A 19,674-nucleotide genomic window follows, 5' to 3' on the forward strand; every position below is an offset into this window, starting at 1 on the left:
GTCTTTTCTATCTAATTTGGCATGACATTTACACACTGTGCTCCTTCACACAACATCTCCCTTTTCCGCCTTTACTCCCTTCCCATCTTATTTCTTTACATGTTTTGATTATTTCCCCAAATCTCCATTTCCCTCACTCTTTCTCACTTATGCTGCTCTTCATGTCCCTTCTTCATTTTTGCTGTAATTTTCCCTCTAGGGAGAGGAAAGCATAATTAATGGTCAGTAGTTTTAACCCCTTTCCCCTTCTAATCCTCCTCCCTCTTATTACAGTTCATGGATGCCTCCTTTTCACCCCAATGCACTTTTACCTATCTTGCTTTCTCTCATTATTTCCTCTGTTCCCTGCCATCAGTGCATGGCTAATTACCACTCTACCTCACCTGTTCTTACTACTCCGAACCACCTCTACCTCTCTCTCAGCCCAGGTAATAATTTGATGGCTACAATGACAGAGCTTTACTTAGGGATGTAGCATGTGTGACTGCTGGTTTGCTTTATGGCCCTACTACCATCTACACTGCCTGTATCCAGTTTGTGTTTAATGGTCCACGCCCGACACGCTCCACAATTCCCTTTGCAATATAGGTGTGGGTGGAGGAGTGGTGATAGCTGCTGGTGGTAGATGATGTGTGTTTGGGGGAAATTGGTGTTTTGGATGCGTGTGCAATGAGGCACAGTCACTCCCCTGCCTATCAACAGAGAAATCTGTGTTCCCAGTGCTGAGCAAGCTAATTTCTTTTTCATCAGTGAGCATCACTAGTGGAAGATTGGATTGACATGAGACGTAAAGTAAAGAGAGATAATATCTAAGACATCTCTTCAGTCTTTTCTCTTGTTATTTGTAACCTAAATTCCAAGTTTAGAAAGCAGTAGCTTAGCTCTAGCTAAGCGGTTAAAACCTTATACAAAAAATGCGGTACGCTAGATATCTTACTAAAGCAACAACTATCAGGATTAACAAACGTTTACCTTCATAATGCCATTCCAGTTGTCGCCCGTGGAGACTTGAAACAATGTAAGGAAGGCCATGCCGAAATTCTCAAATGTAGCATGACGACTCATACCTTCACATGGATAGTCTTCATTGCAAACTGAGGATGAGAATAAGAGGGTGGATGAAAATAAGACAGGTGAGATTACAAAAAGAGAAAGGGCAGAGAAAAAGACAACTGTCCAAACAACTGAGCTCATTGTAGACATAGTTTGTTAACAAATAAGTAGCAACGTGAACAAACATTGCATTTCTCTGAGAGCGTTATCTTGGGACAAGATACTATAATCTTTGGAATAGCCTCAAGAAAAGTGACACTTGTATTTGCCGCTTATCCTTCCTCCCGCCAAGCTCCAATAGGAAGCAATGCTGCTGCTGCAGCACACAAGGGAAATGTGACATTTTGGAAGATACACTGTACACTGTCTTCTAACTTCAATGTAGTTATTTTTGTATCAGACTACTGTAGAGTGGGTTGGTTCCCTAATGGCTGTCTGACTGCAGGAGAGAAATCTGATGAAAAGGAATACAGGATGTGCTGAAGATAAGGAGATTTTCATTAAGAAGTTAACACGTCCTCATGCATGTATGTACACATTATGAGTTTACTGGTGCATAAAAACTCTCAACTTTACCTATTAGGACACAATGGCATCTTGTTTTGAAACGTCCACAGTATGGTGGTGGTGGTGTATGGACAATAAGCTCATCATCTACTAATAATAATAACTATTGGATCACATGAGCACATGTATATGACAAAGGGATTATACCATAAAGTCAGGGAGATTATTGCATATTATGTTGTACACTGGAAATACACAGCCCTTAAACATCAAAGCTAAAGGCGGTGCAATTAAATATTGTCCAGTCTGTCAAAAGCTAAAATAATTTGAAATATTCTTCTGCAGATAAGATGCTGGAGTTAACAGGATCTCATTTTATTATTTATCAATTTACACTGGACTAAATGTTTATAAACTAAAAAACACAAAACACAAAATCTAAGCATTAATGAATGTGATTTGGTATGTAAAGGATCCAAAATCATTCTATATGATTACTATCTTACAAGCAGTATGTTCCTTAACATCATTCATTGTTTTATGAATGGATGTTATGTTATGTGAACTCACCAAGTTCTCCAAAAAGCTCTACTCCTAAGGCGGCGTAGATGAAAAACAGCAGCATGAAGAGCAGGCCCAGGTTACCCACCTGCAACATACCCAGACACACACAGACACAAAAACCTAACAATGCATGTCATAGACCATCTGACAGTCTTCTAGCAACAACAGGGTCACAGTGTTTTCTTTGCTGTCTAGGTTATATAGCCAATATCTAATGCAAATGGCTTTGACACATTATTTATTTGTTAAACACTGCTATTAAACATATATTATCAACAAAAAATGCAATACAATGAGTAAAAGATGTGTATGTCAGTGTTCACACAGGACTCAAACCTGCTGTTACTACGCCCACATCACTAGTTACAAACCATGACACAACATCTTCAAATACTGACACAACTGAACCTCTGCTGCTGTTTGGGGTTTTGGGACTTGGCTTGGTTCCACCAAACACAGTCTTCTTCTGTTACCACAACTTAACCACACGTAATGAGGATGGTGTATGGTTACACTTGAGATAAATTGAGACTCTCTGTCTAAATCTACTGGCTTAAAAAAAGTTATAGAATAAGGCTTGTGGTCAAAGAGAGAGTGTGGAGAGAAAACTTTCAGTAAAAAGGAGCCAAGTCAAACAAGACTGGCTATGATTGAACTATAATGAGTTTTCCCCTTTCCGTGCCAAAGAGAAATTTGCAGGCAGGATTGCTTTCATTAAAATCACCTGACACCTCACAAAAAACCACCAAGAACTCATAGGATTGAACATAAATATTCCAATTTTATCCACCATCATGCTAATCAGACCAACTCTACCCTTAACTGCAGTGGATAGTGAAATAAATACATCTTTACACACGTAACTCTATTGTACAGAAAAATATTAAAATATATTTTTGATGAAGGCAAATATGTCCCATCTCATAAAGCACAGCCTGATGAGTCCCCCTGGACTGAAAGTAATGGGGGTAATTGCCATGCAATCTGTCCCTTGCAGTACTGTCATAATCATAGAAGTGACTGTTGTGGGGTTTGCCCCAAGTCGGTCTCTCTCTAAGTCAGTGCTATACCGCCTGCAGTGCTTAACAATCTGCAGATCTTTATGGCCTGAGCCTATGTGGGATCCAGGATATGGATGAATGCACTTATGAGAAAGTTTTACTTGGAGCGACTGATGCTGAATTCTAAGGAAATGTAACTCAGCCTCTTTTTCTTTGTTCTGCATCAGCTGGGGAGAGGACGATAATGGAGGATCTTGTGGTAAAATGGCTTTGTCTTACTGTGTATTGGTAGCAACAAGCCACGAAAATGCATTCCTCTGAACATGTTGGCAAGCTATTAAGCTTACTCATGCATTTAGTGCAAGTGTGCAGGTGTATGAATACCTTATGATATCTGCATGTCCTGTCATGGTGTATTAAATATATAAACTGCTCGTAAAAATTCCCATCATATTCAATCTAATATATTATTATCCTAGCAGACATCTGTCGCTGTGTGTCATGTTGATATTATTCATATGGTTTGCCTTATTACACTAGTAGTAGTGTGTGTGCCTGTTCCTTTGTTCAGCTGTATTCCGAAGCCTTTGTTGAAATGTCAATACTATCCTCAATATCCAGTGTGATGTAATGAAGAATAGCTGGCAGCTTGCCATTTCATTTTCACATTGAAATTTAGCATATCACCTCAGGTTAGATCTCTCGCCAACACTTTCACTACCTCAATATGCACACACACCCATACGTAGAGGGGAACCTCCTGGAACTGTTTAATTAGCCCTAGTTTTAATTACCTCCCCTGGTGCCCTTGGGACAGAGCAAAGGGCTCAGTGTTAATGAGAGGGGGATCAATAGAAAAGGAAGGCAAGGAACCTGTTCTCCCTCACCTCTGTCTGCCCTCCTTTCACCACGCCACCTGTTTCTCTCTGTTTGCTTCATTTTACTCTTGAGTCATTGGGTCACACAGTGTGTCTATGTTTGTGCCTGCATAAATAAAGCTGTGCACCTGCTTTAGAGATTCAGAGAAAAAGATTGATACTACTCATATGTCTTTACAGTCAATCTGTAGCAGGAACCTGTAGCCAGTTAACAAAGATAACATAATATTAGCATAATTTAAATATAACCTTAATATTACGCTGCATATGAGAAATATAACTTCCAACTTGTTCTGTTGCCTCCAAGTTATTTTATATTTGTATGACAATGCTTCAACTCCATGTTGCCACCAGTTGGTAAGAATAGTGAGCATATAGTGATGCATTCTGGGAACTTTCTAAAGCAAACTTTCAGGGCACTGGAATAGTTTCGACACTGCGATGGCCTAGAAACTGTCTGACTCTGTGGATAGTTCACCACCAAATAAACTACAGGCTGGTTTACGAAGCCACCACTGTTTCTAGCACACTGTGGTCTCAGTGGGAGTCTGGGCTCTCTCCATGGTGCTGAAAGTGAAAAAAAGACAAAGCTTGTGTGTGTATGCATGTGTGCCAGTTTACCAGTCTGTGGCATAAATGAGTCATCTATTAGAGCTGCCTACAGGCCAACAGTGAAAGAGAAGGGGGGGGGGGGGGTTCGTACCACCCTAGCTATTTACTGAAAGTAGCTAACTCTCTCTATGGGAGTGTGAAGTGTGTGTGTGAGGGAGGGAGAGGAAGAGAGAGAGTAAATGTAAGTAGAGACAGTGTGTGAGTGTATATGTACCTGAGGCAGGGCTTGGACCACTGTATCCAGGAGGGCTCTCATTCCTGTTGCCATCTTTAGCAGCTTCAGCACTGTGCATGTGTGTGAGAGAGAGAGAGAGGGAGAGAGAGAGGAAGGGAGTGTTTAAGTGTAGGCACTTAAGGGGAAATCCCTCAGGTTCAATTACAGACTAAATGAAAAACATTAAACTGTGGAAAGGTCAGTTTTTAACTTAGATCACATGTACACACCCATGCACATGCACACACAAATGCATGCACAGTGATCCAGCTAACTAGTGTCCAAAAGTTATGTTTTTACACCCCAATAAAAGCCAACCAATATTCTATGTCACTGAAAGGCTGTAAAAAGGACTTGAGTGAGTATTTCACACATGTATATTCACCTCGTGCTATCCTCAGCACTCTCATTATCCTGATAATAGTAGGGTTGATGGGCAGAGCAGCACTGATCTCAATCTCTTCCAAGGTGATGCCCATCACTGACAGAAGCACAATGGCCAGGTCCAGCTGGTTCCACCTAGCATATCCACACGAACACACACACACACACACACACACACACACACACACACACACACACACACACACACACACACACACACACACACACACACTTATACTCACATTCATGTGATAGAGGAAGGTGCATAAAGGAATTGCACCATACCAAAGGTAAACACGTAGAAAGAATTACAATCACTATTACTAATTACCAGGTGTCTTCAACTTATTACTAGGACCAACCAATTCAAATTCATAATACAGTTACTTAGGACTTAAGGCTTGAGGAGAGATATGAAATAGACTGCCAAATCAGATGAACAGGGTAAAGAATCACATTTAAAGACGCCATAGTTGATGTGACATCTGACGTGAAGACAGGCCCCATCACTGTACCACTTTTTTGAGCTTCCTAGAATCCTGTCCTTATACTTTATCAGTTCTGGTTATCACTTCAGGAGGTGTTGTAGTCTTCATTTTTCATCTGAATTCTTTGCAGCATACTCCAACAATACACATATAATGTGAAATCAATATAGACAGAGGATTGTAGCTGTCTTTGTTCATTCTTACAACATCATGGTCCTAAATCACTAAAACACATACGAACGGATTTAGCTCACTTAGTACAAAAACACTAGTTAAAAAACAAACACACACATATACAGCACAGCACACATAGACACACATACCTGCAGACGTAGCAACTGAAGGTCTGTTGATGGCACACGTGGCAGCATGTTTATGTTTTACCTGCTACTCCATTGACCCAGTTCTTAAGCTGGCCTAATAGTCCACCCAGGCTATAAATCATGCTATGCACAATGACTGCACACGGCTGTTGCTGACACTACATAAAAAGAGACGAAGTGCCAGCAGATAACTGTGTGATAAATTCTCTCTATATCCACCCATCTCTTTCTCATTTCATCAGTCATATGTCCTTTTTCTCTTTGGTCTTTGATCAGTCCAGCTCCCCCTCTAAAATGTTACTGGTCTCCTACTTGTGTGCGTGTGTGTCTGTTCAATAACTAAAATAAGTCGATGACATTTAACTACAAACAGTGTAGCATGAGCCCCCAAATCTGTTTCTGCCTTTAATTAGTCACCACATAACACTGAAAAGAATAAAACATCAGTCTCATCACTGTGCGCATTTAGGTGAGTGACAAATCAATTAGGCTCAGATCTGAGTGAATGAACGTGGGAGTGAACAGAGCAGCGCTGAGATGTGTTTCCTGCAGAGGTCACACAGAGATCTTTACAGCAAGTTGGACAAATGAAACATGCAGTAGCATCACATGCAGAGAACTATTAGACATTTGGGTTTTGTTAGGCAGAATAGTTTAATCCACTAAATCAATACAATTAACTCCCTTTATCAAGGAATAAAGTTCAGTTGATAGTAAATCCTATTTTATTAAGAGGAAATTTATTACAGTTTACATTTGAATTATGGAATAAACGGGTCGACTAAAAGAACAAAAGAATGATTTGATGGTGATGTGATGCCATATGATTATTTTCAATGTAATCTGGATTTGTGCCGCAGTATGTCAAAGCAAGACCAGAGTGCTTCAGAGCTACCTCACGTATTTCATAGTTAACTACTGTATATTGTTAAAGCTATTACTCATTATTCTGTTTATAATGATCAAAGTAAGAGGTAGATTTGTACAGCCATTACACTTTGAACTGAAAAACTGTTTACTGTATATTCATTCTAGAGATTATAGGATCTGCCTAGAGCCGCGACAGTTCCTTTCATGTTTCATTTTTTTTTACCTCAAATGAGTGTGATAAATAACTTAATGGAATAGATGAAAATACAGAGTGATATTGTGAGATTTAGGTTTCAAATCTCACACTGCTTTAAAATATAAAGCTCATTTTGAAATATCTAATCCCAAGTGTGCATGTGTTTTCAGGCTAGACACTAAAATCTGGACAGCAGATTAACAAATCTACATGTGAACACAGTAACACAAATAAGCCCAGAGATACACTTTGTACATGTCCATACAAAGGGGACGCTCTCAGACACAATCACACTGGACACACACAAGGTAAAAAACACACACTGTACCTGTCTTTGAAGAAGCGGCGAACGCCAAAGGCAATAAGTTTGAGTACTGCTTCCAGCACAAAAGTGGAGGTGAAGAAATAGTTGCAGTACTTCAGGGCAAGATCCAGAGACTGGAAAGAGAGAGTGAAAAAGGGGCATGTGTGTATGTGTGATGGAATAAGATGAAAAACCAGCAGCATTAGCATGGGGAAAATGTAAAACTGGAGATGTTCCCATTGTTTGTAGAGTAAGATCAAGCATGCCAGAGGCAAAAAACAGAGCATCCTCCATTCACAGCCTGACAAGCATATTTTGAGCAAAATTTTATTTGCAGAGTATTCAAATATTCTGGAGGTGAGCATGTTTTCCATTCCAATTTCCTGGTACTACCGATGCTGGAGATTATTTTGCTAGCTGTTTTCTCCTTTCAGAAACAGAGCTGTAACTTCTAACAAGTAGGAGGCTGCCAAATGTCAGGACCAATAGCTGACAAATACAGCCAAGACCTGTGATATTTATCTGATGCTCAGTCAGTTTGAGAAAGCTTGCTCCATTTTAAAGGTCAAATGTGCATCTTATCTCAAGGATAATCACTTTTCTCTGTCTCACAAAATCGCTATCAGGCTTTTGAACCCCTATTCACCACACATAGATGGACAGATACATGTACTGTACAGCTAAAACCACTATGACAGCAGCCCACATAAAATCAACAGTGCAATCACAGCTTCATTGTAGGGACTGTAGCTGCTTACAACACATGCTAGAACGCCTAAATCGAGTTTAATGTTGGTTGATTGGAGTTTTTCAAGATGGTATTTGCAGTGAAATGGAAAGCTTTATGTAATACTCTGACAATGTAAATAGGCTAGTAACAAAACAATACAAATATCCCAATACACAACTGGAGCTGTGCCCACTACATCCTTCAAAAACACAGACACTGGAAACATTTCTTCTTACATGAGGTTGATTGTAGTGCTCTAGGGACATCGTGATGACATTGATGCAGATGATGAAAGTGATGATGAGGTCCAGGTAGTGGTTTGTGCACAGTGTGTGGATCATCAGGCGCATGTGGCCATAGCTGGCATAGTAGGGCAGCTTGTGTGCTTCTGTAGGTAGAAGAATAAGTTAAAGTATATTTAAACATATTAATTTTGCATTTATATATGATCATTATATCCTGTTTAGAAGAGGATTTTTCCAAGGACTTGCTCCACCCTGAGCAAGCTGAAGTCACTATGAACAGAAGAAATAACTGCAAATTGCAGTGCGCAATGCCAATTATGACACTTGCTGTTTATACTTTTATTATTATCTGTCAGTCTGTTGATTTCCATCTCTGTTTTCATATTTTCATCAGCACTGATCACAGCTATAAACTCTCAAAGAAAATTATTGTTGTCATGAGTCACGGTGGTGATAGTGCTAGAGTGAGCTACTAAAGTCACTGATCTCAGGCAATTTGTGTATGACTGTATCTTGTTTTTTGCAGTAAGTGTAATAATGTTTTATCTGATCTTAACCATTCTTGATAGAACTTCTCTCTTAGATCTCTCCTTCATATCCCCTGTGACACAAGTCATCCTCCTACTGTTCATGTGTGTGTTTTTCCTCCTCTCTTTAATACTATGTCCTTATCTCCCCTCAGTCCTCCCTCTTACTCCTTCTCTTCTTTTCCATGCGTCGTTGACGTTTCTCCTCACGTCTCTTGGCCTCCTCCACCTCTTGGTGTTGGCGGCACTTGTGGAAGTTCTCCACCACCACACCAACGAACATGTTGAGGACGAAGAAGCTGACAATCAGGAGGAAGGAGATGAAATATAGCAGCATCCATGGGTTGTTGTTGGTCACCGGCTAGAGTTAAAAGGAGTGATTATGTTCATGATGGGATGTAAAAGAAAGAGGCAAGAAAGAAAACACAGATGAGAGGACAGAAAAAAAGAATTAGCCATATAAAAATGGAAGTTTTATCCTTGTGAATAAAACTGTATAGATACAGCTATAGTGCAGGTACCTGTTGGTCCACACCCACAGCATCCAGGCCATGATACATGATGTTAACCCAACCATCCTTGGAGGCAAGTACAAAAAGGGACATCAGAGCCTGGACAACAATGGGTAGAGAACAGTAAAAAAACACAATTAGCCTCATTCTGTGGGAATAAATGAATATAAATACATTTTAATATTATAAATACTTATAATGTATAGTTAATGCAGTATATTTTAATTATGTGCTGTTATACATTCCTTTAACAAACAAAAGACATTCAGACACACACGTGAGACTAACCTGCCCCAGGTTGTCAAAGTTGTACTTGTGGTGGACCCACTTGTAGTTGGCTTGCAGACAGTCAGACTTGTTGGTGATGTTTTTGACATCAGGGCCAAAGCAGTAAAAGAACTTGCCTTTAAATAGCTGTCAGTAGAAGAACAATAACACCAAGGTTTTGAAGTCAACTGACTATTTTGATAAAACAAGGAACAAAAAATGTTTAGGACACATAAAATATTACTCTTGAGTGACATAAAGAACTGGTTAAATATCCCAATAGATGAATTAATATTAATAATGTAAGCAAGACATACTGTATGTATCGATGTCAAAGACACAGGAGATCAGGTGTCTCCCTGTTTCCTACCTGCACCCCAAGAATGCCAAATATGATGAAGAAAGCACAGCAGATTAGAACAATATTGCCAATGGGTTTGAGAGAAGTGATTAGGGTCTCCACAACCAGTTTCAGGCCCGGAGCTCTGCTAATCACCCTGAAGAAGGGAAAGAAGAAAGAGAAATAAATGGAAGGGAGACAGAAATGAGTAGCAAACGGGAGATTTCTTAGAAGTATTAGATACTTAAAAAAATACATTTCTTAAACCGGGTTTTGACTGTTTGTATATTATTTTGTGTGTGCAATGGCTCAGATGCAGCTTATTTGATGGCAATTATGGGAAGGGCGCGTGTTGCTGCACTATTTTAGTGCCGTAATATGGCACTGATTACTATAAAGACATCATCCTAAATGGAGGAAGCACACTGTATTTACATTTTACTGCCTATTATATATTTATTACAAACTGTGTGGGCAGAAGCAAGATGATATAATATGATAATTATGGCTGTAGTAGCTGTTGTTAAACAGTAACAGTATAAACTTATATAAATGCAGTGCTTTGTACATACCTAAGCGGACGCAAAGTTCTTAGCAGCCTGAGTACTCTAAGCACACCCAGGATTTTGGCCCCACCCGCCATGGACACAACAATGTCAATCAAAGACACAAACACCAGGAAGCCATCCAGAATATTCCAACTACTTCGCAGATAAGCCTGTTCACCCATATACAGGCCCATAGAAACCACCTGAAGAGGAAAGAAAAACAGTAGTAATATTAAAACATGGACAACTTTTGCCATATGGCTAGTTCAATACAATTATAGATATTTGTAGCTCTGCTCTTTAAAATAAAACATGAAAGAAACACAAACATGTATCACAAAGAAAAATAAGGAGAAATGTAAAGAGCCACAAATATGAAAAGAATGACAAACACTAAAACACCAGCATGTGTAGGCCAAAAAGGCAGAGTGTAACATGTCTCGTCAGTGTCAACATATGAGACATGTCCCAAATAGCCTAAAACACGCACATACAACACACGGGCCCCAAAACACTGCTGAGAGTTCAGCAGTGAAAGGTGGATGTTGTGCTGGCATTGTATACACATGCGCACAGCTGGATTCCATGTTTGGCTATGCAGCAGTGGGAGCATTGCACCTGCAACAAACAATCAGCAACTGACATTTGAAGCTGTTTGCCAAGATTCCAGTAAAGTTTCAGAGGAATTGCAGGGGTCTGAGTGCAAACATGGGGAGACTGTTCATAGATCAGTGCCTGGCAAACATCTTAGGTATAAATGCCAAAATAAGCTCAACACTTTTAAGAGCATTTTGATTACATCATTTGTATTACTATTATTATTTATCTATGTGCAATCTTGAGGCCTACAAATACACTAATGCTACACAAACTAACAAATAAAAAAAAAAAAGCATGGAAATACACAAATTCAGACAGAGAGAGACAAACAAGACATGTATGCTCCACCAGAAGCCTGACAAGTCTGTCATTGGTTAATAAATCATTGCGGAAGTACATAATTGATGGCCCACTTGTGCCAGAGCCTTTCACAAAGAACACAGAGACACAAGCAGAGGGACAGAAGAGAGAGAAATGCAAGCGAGGCATGATGGAGAAACACTGGTGGTGTGAAAAAGGACTGATGAGAACATAGGGAAAACAGCAAACACAGCTCTGTAAAGGAGCAACACCTGGTGATCCCTTCACCACACAATAAAAGATCCTAGCAAAGCTCTTCACTGCCATGGCCAACAAATGGGAGATCATGCTATCTAACTCTGTGAAACCTCAATATCAATATTTAAGAAACGACTGATGATGAATTCTTCCGTAACTTCCTATGAACCCAAGAAAAGCCTCTATTAATCCCTGTCTGGCACTCATCTCTCGTGGCACTTTGTATTCAATGTCTTCTCCTTTACTTTTACCTTCTATTTTACCTCACTTACAAGTGACTTTGAATAAAAACATCTGCCAAATGACTATATGTAAATGCAGGGACTCTAAGGAAGAGGAAATACAGACTTAAAAAGAAGCAGTCAACACTAGAGAGGATAAGACAGAGAGTGTGGGGGAGTGCTGGACAAGGACTGCATCCATAAGAGAGGACTATCCACTAATTAATGACATTGCTTAATTGCTCTATTCTCCAAAGTAACATGGGAATTGCCAAGAAAGAAGGGGGAGGGAAGGGGCTGGGCTGTGGGAGCACTGAGGCAAAGTCAACTCAGTAAGAGAGAAAAACAGGGAGAGACAGGAGGATACAGACATTAAAAAAGATGTTTCTGTGTAGAGCCAGCAAACATTACACCCAAGACTCACTGAAAGTAATAGAGAGGCAGGTTGTAAAATGTTACCTTGAGTGTCATCTCGCCCACAAAGATGGCAGTAAAAATGTAGTTGGAGATGGTGAGAAAGACTCTTTCCTGGATCCAACAAACAGGAGAGAGAGAGGGAAATTCACAGTCAGAAAGAGGAGATGGGGCAATTAGGGATACTAAAACTATACTTACTGCACCTTTTAGATAATAAAATTGAATTAATCCTTGGGGAATACAAAAAGCTGCCACACAAACTACAAACAGGAGCTGTAGCTCCTAACACACGCACAAGAACACACACATTTTTAGATAGATTTACCAAGCTGCCTTGTAGTATTTTTGGCCTCTCCAGAGCTACTGTAATGCAGTTGGAGAAGATGAAGGCCAGTACCACATAGTCAAATAGCTTATGTGCTATGATGGACTGGCAGATCTGTCTGAACCTGGAATAAAGAGAGAGGAGAAGAGGAATGGATTGAAGCAAACAGAGAAGGTGAAACAAGCACTGCCACTGTTACTAAACCAAAATGACTCTGACAAAACAGTGCTGTAGACATAAGGTCACACTCTGTCCAAACACAATTTAAACCCTTCTTCCATTTAATCAGAACAGGAGCCAAGGTCCTTGACAGTGCATGGGAACTCCAACACATCTTGGGAATCAAACTGCCTCATTCAGCACCTGTTTACATTGCGTCTAATTCAAAATAAATTACATTAATGACTCTCTCAGAAGCACCACTCCTGAGTATAGTATCTGTTGAGAGAGCAGAATCGAGGGATACAAGAGAAACAAAGAAAGGAGAGAGAGAGAGACAGAAAGAGATGGGCCATATAAATAATGAATATGCATTTCAAAACTTAGCATGTGACACTGTGTACTGCCAAAAAGCAATTAAATATCTCCACTACAGTGTTTATTGGAACGGATGAAAAGAAACTGAATGAATCTAGTAGGAGATGGATTGAATTTATTCTAAACTATTTTGGAACACATTGAGATGTTTGAATGGTTTTTATTCAAATACTCAATTGTGTCTATTCAAATCTTTCCTGTGTAGACGGTAACACAACATCACTGCACGATAATGCAAGATTTAATGAACTGCCTGTGGTAATAAATTTACCCCTAAGGCTTGTTTGTTGCTCCCTAACAGAAGGGGAGGGGATAGAAAATATCCCTTTGTTATTTGCAAGGTGGCGATCAATACTCTTAATGTAGTCCCTCTCTGTGGAAGCTTGAGGTAACCCGTCCTTCCCATCGATGAGCTGGGAAGCAGAACCTTCCCACCCATCCTTGATATTGTTTCAGTAAAATACATCCTGTGTCCAGCCGATATAGAAACAGAACACATTTTGAAACAACACCCTATTAAGCAGACAATCACACCAGCACTAAATGCCCTAGGTGAAACTAGATGTTAGATGATATTAGAAGCAGCAGCCTGTTGCAGGTACTCTCTTCCTTGTGATATCTTTTCCTTAATTTCTTTTCTTTTATTATTTTTTTTGTGTATAGATAAGTAACTAGTTTAGAATATTAAGTTATACCCTCTTAGATCATGTTGTTCAAGAGAGTTTTCATCTCTGTTTTCAGACTTTCATTCATCCGAAAGACTGGAGAGCTGCAGCAGCACCGTCAACATGAAGCCAGCTCCTTTGTTTACACCCAGGATCAGCTGATGGTACTGAGGACGGCGGGCATAAAGGATTTAACTTTGTCTGGTTCATTAATCATCCCCAATGAGATAAGAAAAGACAGCGAGGGGATGTAGGAGAGGCAGAAAACGGTGAGGAGGAAATAAAGAAAAGAGACGAGCGATGTGCAGACCGAAGGTGAGAAGATTTAGGCTGCATCTCCCCTCTATGATTATGGGCGATGAGATCCCTGGACAATAAGATAGAAGAACTGACAGCTCTGATGTCTATGTAGTGATGTGTTTCACAGAGACATTGCTACATGTTGGTATTCCTGAGTCCAGTGTTAATATTGTTTGCGGTTGCAGCACCGTGCTACCCATGAAAACTATTTGCTGCTTTCCCAACAACAAGCCCTGGGTCACCAAATACATCAAAGGCATCCTGAATGACAAAAAAGAAGATCAGGTGACAGGGAGGCAGCGAGGAGGGTCCAGAGACTGATGTCTGTCAGGATCAGGGAGGGAAAGAAGGCTTACAGGGGGAAACTGGAACAAAGCCTTCAGCATAACAACACCAGGGAGGTGTGGAGGGGCATGAGGACCAAGTCCAGCAGCCAGGTGACTGAAGGGACTGTGGACAGGACCAATAAATGCAATAGTTTTTCAATCGATTCCAGGCTGAGCCTCAGAGCCTCTGCACTTCACTTTACTACAAGGTGATGGCTGATGTCTTTCTACAGGTTAACACACGCAGCAAGGACCGGGAGGACCTGGACGATGATGCGACTCAGCCACCACCAACGTGACGTCCATTGCAGCAGATCAGGTGAGGAGAGAGCCTGCAAACGTCTGACTTTAGGTACAACGTAGAGCCATCTTCAGAAGTTCTCTGATGACTCTGCAGTTGTAGGATGTATTCAGAGCAGATACATTACAATGTACCAGAGAGTGGTAGACAGTTTTAAGGACTGGTGTGAGCTCAACCATCTCAAACCAAACATTAGTAAAACAAAGGAGCTGGTGATGGACTTCAGGAAATCTGGGAGTTCCATCACTCCTCTCTCCATACAGGGGAAGAAGGTACAAATATCTGAGAGTGTACTTGGACAACAAACTGGACAAGGAACTCTGCACTGTACAAAAAGGCTCAGAGCTGGATGTACTTTCTGAGGAGGATCAGGCCCTTTAATGTGTGCAGCACCATGCTGCGAATGTTCTATGAGTCTGTGATGGCCAGTGTTATCTTCAATGCTGTGGTCTGCTGGGGCAGCAACATGAAAGTGGCAGACACTAACTAATAACAATAACTGGCTCTGTTCTGGGGTTAGAGCTGGACCTCCTACATGTTGTAGCTGAAAGGAGGATGATGTCCAATCTCCTCTCAATCCTAGACAATCCCTCCCACCCACTACACAGTGTGCTGACTGGACAGAAGAGCTTGTTCGGCCAGAGACTGATCAACATCAAGTGCTCCACAGAACTTCACAGGTGATTCTATCTGCCTGTAGTCATCAAACTTTACAACATCAGAATCATTATCTGTCTCATGTATTTGTTGTAATTCCACCCTGGACTAATATTACTGACCTATTTTCATCCATCTTTACACATTCTGTGTATAGATGAGTTTTTTGTATGGAAGGTATTTTTTATTTGTGTTGGTGTAGATTCATTTTCTTTCTGTCTGAATTGACAGCAAAGCAACAAGGCAAAATGTAAAGTGAGGGAGAACAGACACTTACCTGTTCTGTGGCGAGAACAGGAAAACAGACCAATCCTCTCTGGTCTCACACCAATCTGGCCTGTACGCTTCTAACATCTTCTGGATGCGGAAGCACAAGCTCTGCAAGAAATACACATATAAACACACGTCACTGCATGTACACACACAAACAGAGCATGTGCATTATGCACCATACAAAAACAAAACTGTCTAGTAAGAGTCCTTATTTAAATTATTTACTAAAGTGAAACGCTTCTATAGAAACAGCTCAGAGCATCCTCCAACATTACCATCTGTATAGCTCTCTCCCCTGCTGTCTAAATACTCCTTTCTAATTAACCTTGTTTCTCTCGTACACAGACGTGTTTACAATGAAAACAATGGGACTCCCATGAGGCCCAGGTGATAAGGAGTGCAGGCTTTATACAAAGTACTTGAAAATCCTACACAAGAGAGGTGATTATTACATGTGTAAAATCTTGTACTTTAACACAAACGCTAATGGTTAGGTTACTGAGGACTCTTAAGGCTAGATTGTGTGTCTTTACTCTTTTTACAACCTGCAACATTCTTATTCCTATTTGTATCTGTGGAATTGGTATCATAGGGAACCCATTTAGTAGTGTCTCCCACACACACACCCACATAATAGTGACCTACATATTCAATATCATCGTCCAGGTCCTCCCGGTCCTTGCTGCGTGTGTTAACCTGGGGAAAGACATCAGCCATCAGCTGACTCTGAGGATTCCTCTCTCCAGCTTGCTCAGTCTGGTGTCTAGGAGGGGGCTGGAGAAGCTGCGATATGGGAGTCTTCCCATTACAGTCTTGATGTGCCCCTCCTAAGCCACCCAAACTGTCAAGTCCACCATCACCACGTCCACTAATTCCCATCCCCCCAGAGAAGCTCTTCTTTCTGTTGTGAGCATGGAGCATCACAGGAGGCAGGGGGTGGTGCGGCAGCAAAGGAGGGTGCTGGGTCCCAGGAACTTGCAGCACATGAGGCAACTCTAGTGATAGAGCTCTGCGGTCCCGCCTTGGTACAAAATGGCCTGGAAGAATAGCATGGGGAAGCTGAAGAGAGTGGTGAGCAATGGCAGGAGGAGAAAGAAGAGACTCCTCCTCATCTGGCTGGGCATGGTAGAGGTGACGGTGTGGGGATGAAGAGGCACGGGGGCCCCGAATACGAAGGCTCCCTCCAACCACTCCTCCCAAACCCCCGAGGCCATAGCCATAGAATGGCCTTGCAGAGGTGGGGGTAAAGGCTGGACTTCCAGAGGGAGACGAGGAGGAGCAGGGGTTCTCTCCTCCCAAGCTGTTCCAGCTGGAACGACGAGCCCACAAGGCCTGAGGCTGGGGAGGCAGTGGGCGGCCCCAGTTGTGGTAACCCCGACCTGGATACTGAGAAAGAGAGAGAGGTTTCTTCATCCACCTGTAAATCTGAGCCACAATTCATCATCTTTGGCATTTTCCATTACTGACAAAATGAAATAGAACAGATCAGACGAACATACACATGATCTAAAAAATTTCAGAGACATTTCCACCACATCAAATTTAAATAACCAGTCTGTCGACCATGATCACATGTTTTTTTCAGTTTCTCTCCACTCACTATAGCTCTTTGCTCCAGGTTGGCCTTGCCTAGAGAAATAACACTGTTCTTCCTGGAGCCGAGAGCCAAAGTCAACCTCTCTCCTGAAAAAAGACCAGCGGACAGCGGGGACAAGTCTAGGTGCCCGTTGGGGGTCAGTGTACAGATCTTTGGGTCTGTAGTAAAGAAAAGGTGAAGAGATGGTATTATGTAAGTTAGTATGTGAGTTAACGAAAAGAGAGGTGAAGAAAGAAATATCAAGCATGTCTTTCCTGCAGTTTCTTTGTCTCAGTTGTTGTCACATAAACCAAATTTCGTGTTCATGTGCATCATTAACATCCAAAAATATTGTCACAGTCAGCTCGGTGAGACAGAGCAAGGTTTAATTTACACTAAATAACCTTACAGGAGCCAGTCATGTGCTTGTAATTGTAAAACAAGAGGAATATCTGCCACTGTTTGTCCCCTGTCCAACATATTTTTGACGAAATAGGTCTTTAGGAACATTAACATCTCTAATGTGTTGTATTCACACAAACTGACATTTAAAAGGTACATGTGGGCTCAGGAGAACTGTGAACAGAAGTAATCAGAGGCCTCCCCAAAGTGCTGCTAAATGCTATTCTATACAGCATGAGGTATTGGCTGGTTCCTGGTAATTTCACATTTGCTATGCAGAAAGGTAGAAGAGGGGAGCAGTAAATTAATGTAACTTTAAAATTCTAACTACACTTTAATTCATTCAAGGAAATAGTCATGTAATTTCAGACATGAGAAGAAAATCAGGTGTTATTGCACAGAAAAAGCTGTACAGGCCTGTAATACCTGAGAGATGTAGAGAGTCTTTCTGCTTATCATTCTCCTCAAAATTACAAGATGACCTGTCATCATCCGAGTAAGAGCGGTTTGCATCACCCTGTGTTGGAGACAGAGCCCAGAGGGAAAAGAAGGACACATGAGAATGAAGATGGGGTCAGAGAGGTCAGCAGAGAGTGGGAGAAAGAGTAAAAAGTGTAGAAATAATGAACAGTCACAAGCCAATTTAAACAGAAACTGCCAATCTTTAGTTATCGCCCTGCAATCCCATCATTCCCTACTATTTCATTATTTTCAACCAAGCTCATCTGTTTCAGTTTGTCAATGTACAGTACATAGTAATTTACCTATGTACTTATTTATACTGGTGAAAGGATTATAACATGTTTCAATCAGTACGTACTGAATAACTATGACATTTTACTGTCTACTATCATATTCTGCATCATTTTGCTTAGAGCGAAAGCAAGAAAATATGAATTAATATATGGCTTTCTTTCGTTTGATCGATTTGTCTTTTGCAAATGGACACTGCACAACATGCTAAACAAATGTCTTACCTCAGCTTGGAAACCCTCAACCAAAATGGCAACCAGTAAATTGAAGAGCACATAGTTTCCAAATGTCATAAGCGCCACGAAATAGAGGGCAGCGCAGGGTGAGGTTGAGGCCATGCCATTGTACAGCACCATGTTCCAGTCCTCCTGAGTGAGAATCTACAACATATCCACAGAGAGTAAGGCTGGAATGCACATACATACAGTGAATATAGACACAGGTACAAAAGCACAATCATTTATAATGTGTTTAAAGTGTGTGGATCACCTGAAAGACAGTGACAATAGCCCAGAGCAGGGAGTCAAAGTTCTTCCTGTCAGGCACGGTGTCTCCTGCCTCTGTCTTCAGGCTAAACTTACAACCAAATATGTGCATTCCAAGGATACTGCAAAACAAGAACCAAATAATTTCCTAATAAGCATAAGTTCTTGAAACTTGCAGACGATATATAGGGTTGTAGAATATGTGCAAATAAAATAACAGAATTATCATTAAATTAGATAAAAGTTTAAAAGTGAGCCATTTATGGCTTTTTTTATATTCTCATTCATTCCTTTTTTCTCAACTACAGTAAGGTTTTAAATTTTAAAGTCTTAATTCGCACTGTACATAACTGTGCCCTAAATGCTACAGTGGCTAGATATATAATGGGCCAAATGGCACTTGCTCAGAATAGTATTATCTGGCTAAAAGCTCTGATGTCATCTGTCTTGGCACATTTATCCTTGACTGCTGTGCTGCAGAGGTAACAAAAGTCGGTTGCCAGTTACGCACACACACAAGGTCACAAACACACACACACATAAAAATAAAAGTAGCAAAAAATAATTATGAAAGAAAAAAACACTGCTAATATTCTACTTAGCCATTAACGATTTTCACAGTCAAAACTGAGGATATTCACATCAGATTTTAAATTAAATCAATTATCACTGTGCTGTTAGAAGCTGAGATCAGTTTACAGCTATCATTTTCCTC

At 40.7% G+C, this 19,674-nt stretch overlaps 1 protein-coding gene across 7 annotated transcripts in view; it reads right to left on the bottom strand.

Annotated features, from left to right (window-relative positions):
• The window catches only part of LOC113156486 (voltage-dependent T-type calcium channel subunit alpha-1I), a 122,108-nt gene that overhangs the window by 15,627 nt on the left and 86,807 nt on the right, over nt 1-19,674 (bottom strand). For all 7 annotated transcript variants that reach the window (XM_026351694.1, XM_026351686.1, XM_026351663.1 and 4 more), the window contains 19 exons: nt 18,964-19,081; nt 18,699-18,854; nt 18,148-18,238; nt 17,344-17,498; nt 16,389-17,129; nt 15,748-15,848; nt 12,685-12,808; nt 12,402-12,470; nt 10,588-10,766; nt 10,046-10,172; nt 9,697-9,822; nt 9,418-9,507; nt 9,065-9,257; nt 8,361-8,512; nt 7,419-7,528; nt 5,215-5,348; nt 4,830-4,900; nt 2,131-2,209; nt 973-1,094 (listed from right to left, as the gene is read on the bottom strand). In XM_026351694.1, coding sequence (XP_026207479.1) covers nt 973-1,094; nt 2,131-2,209; nt 4,830-4,900; nt 5,215-5,348; nt 7,419-7,528; nt 8,361-8,512; nt 9,065-9,257; nt 9,418-9,507; nt 9,697-9,822; nt 10,046-10,172; nt 10,588-10,766; nt 12,402-12,470; nt 12,685-12,808; nt 15,748-15,848; nt 16,389-17,129; nt 17,344-17,498; nt 18,148-18,238; nt 18,699-18,854; nt 18,964-19,081 — 2,938 coding nt within the window. The remainder of the gene's footprint in view (nt 1-972; nt 1,095-2,130; nt 2,210-4,829; nt 4,901-5,214; nt 5,349-7,418; nt 7,529-8,360; nt 8,513-9,064; nt 9,258-9,417; nt 9,508-9,696; nt 9,823-10,045; nt 10,173-10,587; nt 10,767-12,401; nt 12,471-12,684; nt 12,809-15,747; nt 15,849-16,388; nt 17,130-17,343; nt 17,499-18,147; nt 18,239-18,698; nt 18,855-18,963; nt 19,082-19,674) is intronic.

The sequence above is a fragment of the Anabas testudineus genome, chromosome 8, assembly GCF_900324465.2.
Source record: "Anabas testudineus chromosome 8, fAnaTes1.2, whole genome shotgun sequence".
Taxonomy (NCBI): Eukaryota; Metazoa; Chordata; class Actinopteri; order Anabantiformes; family Anabantidae; genus Anabas; species Anabas testudineus.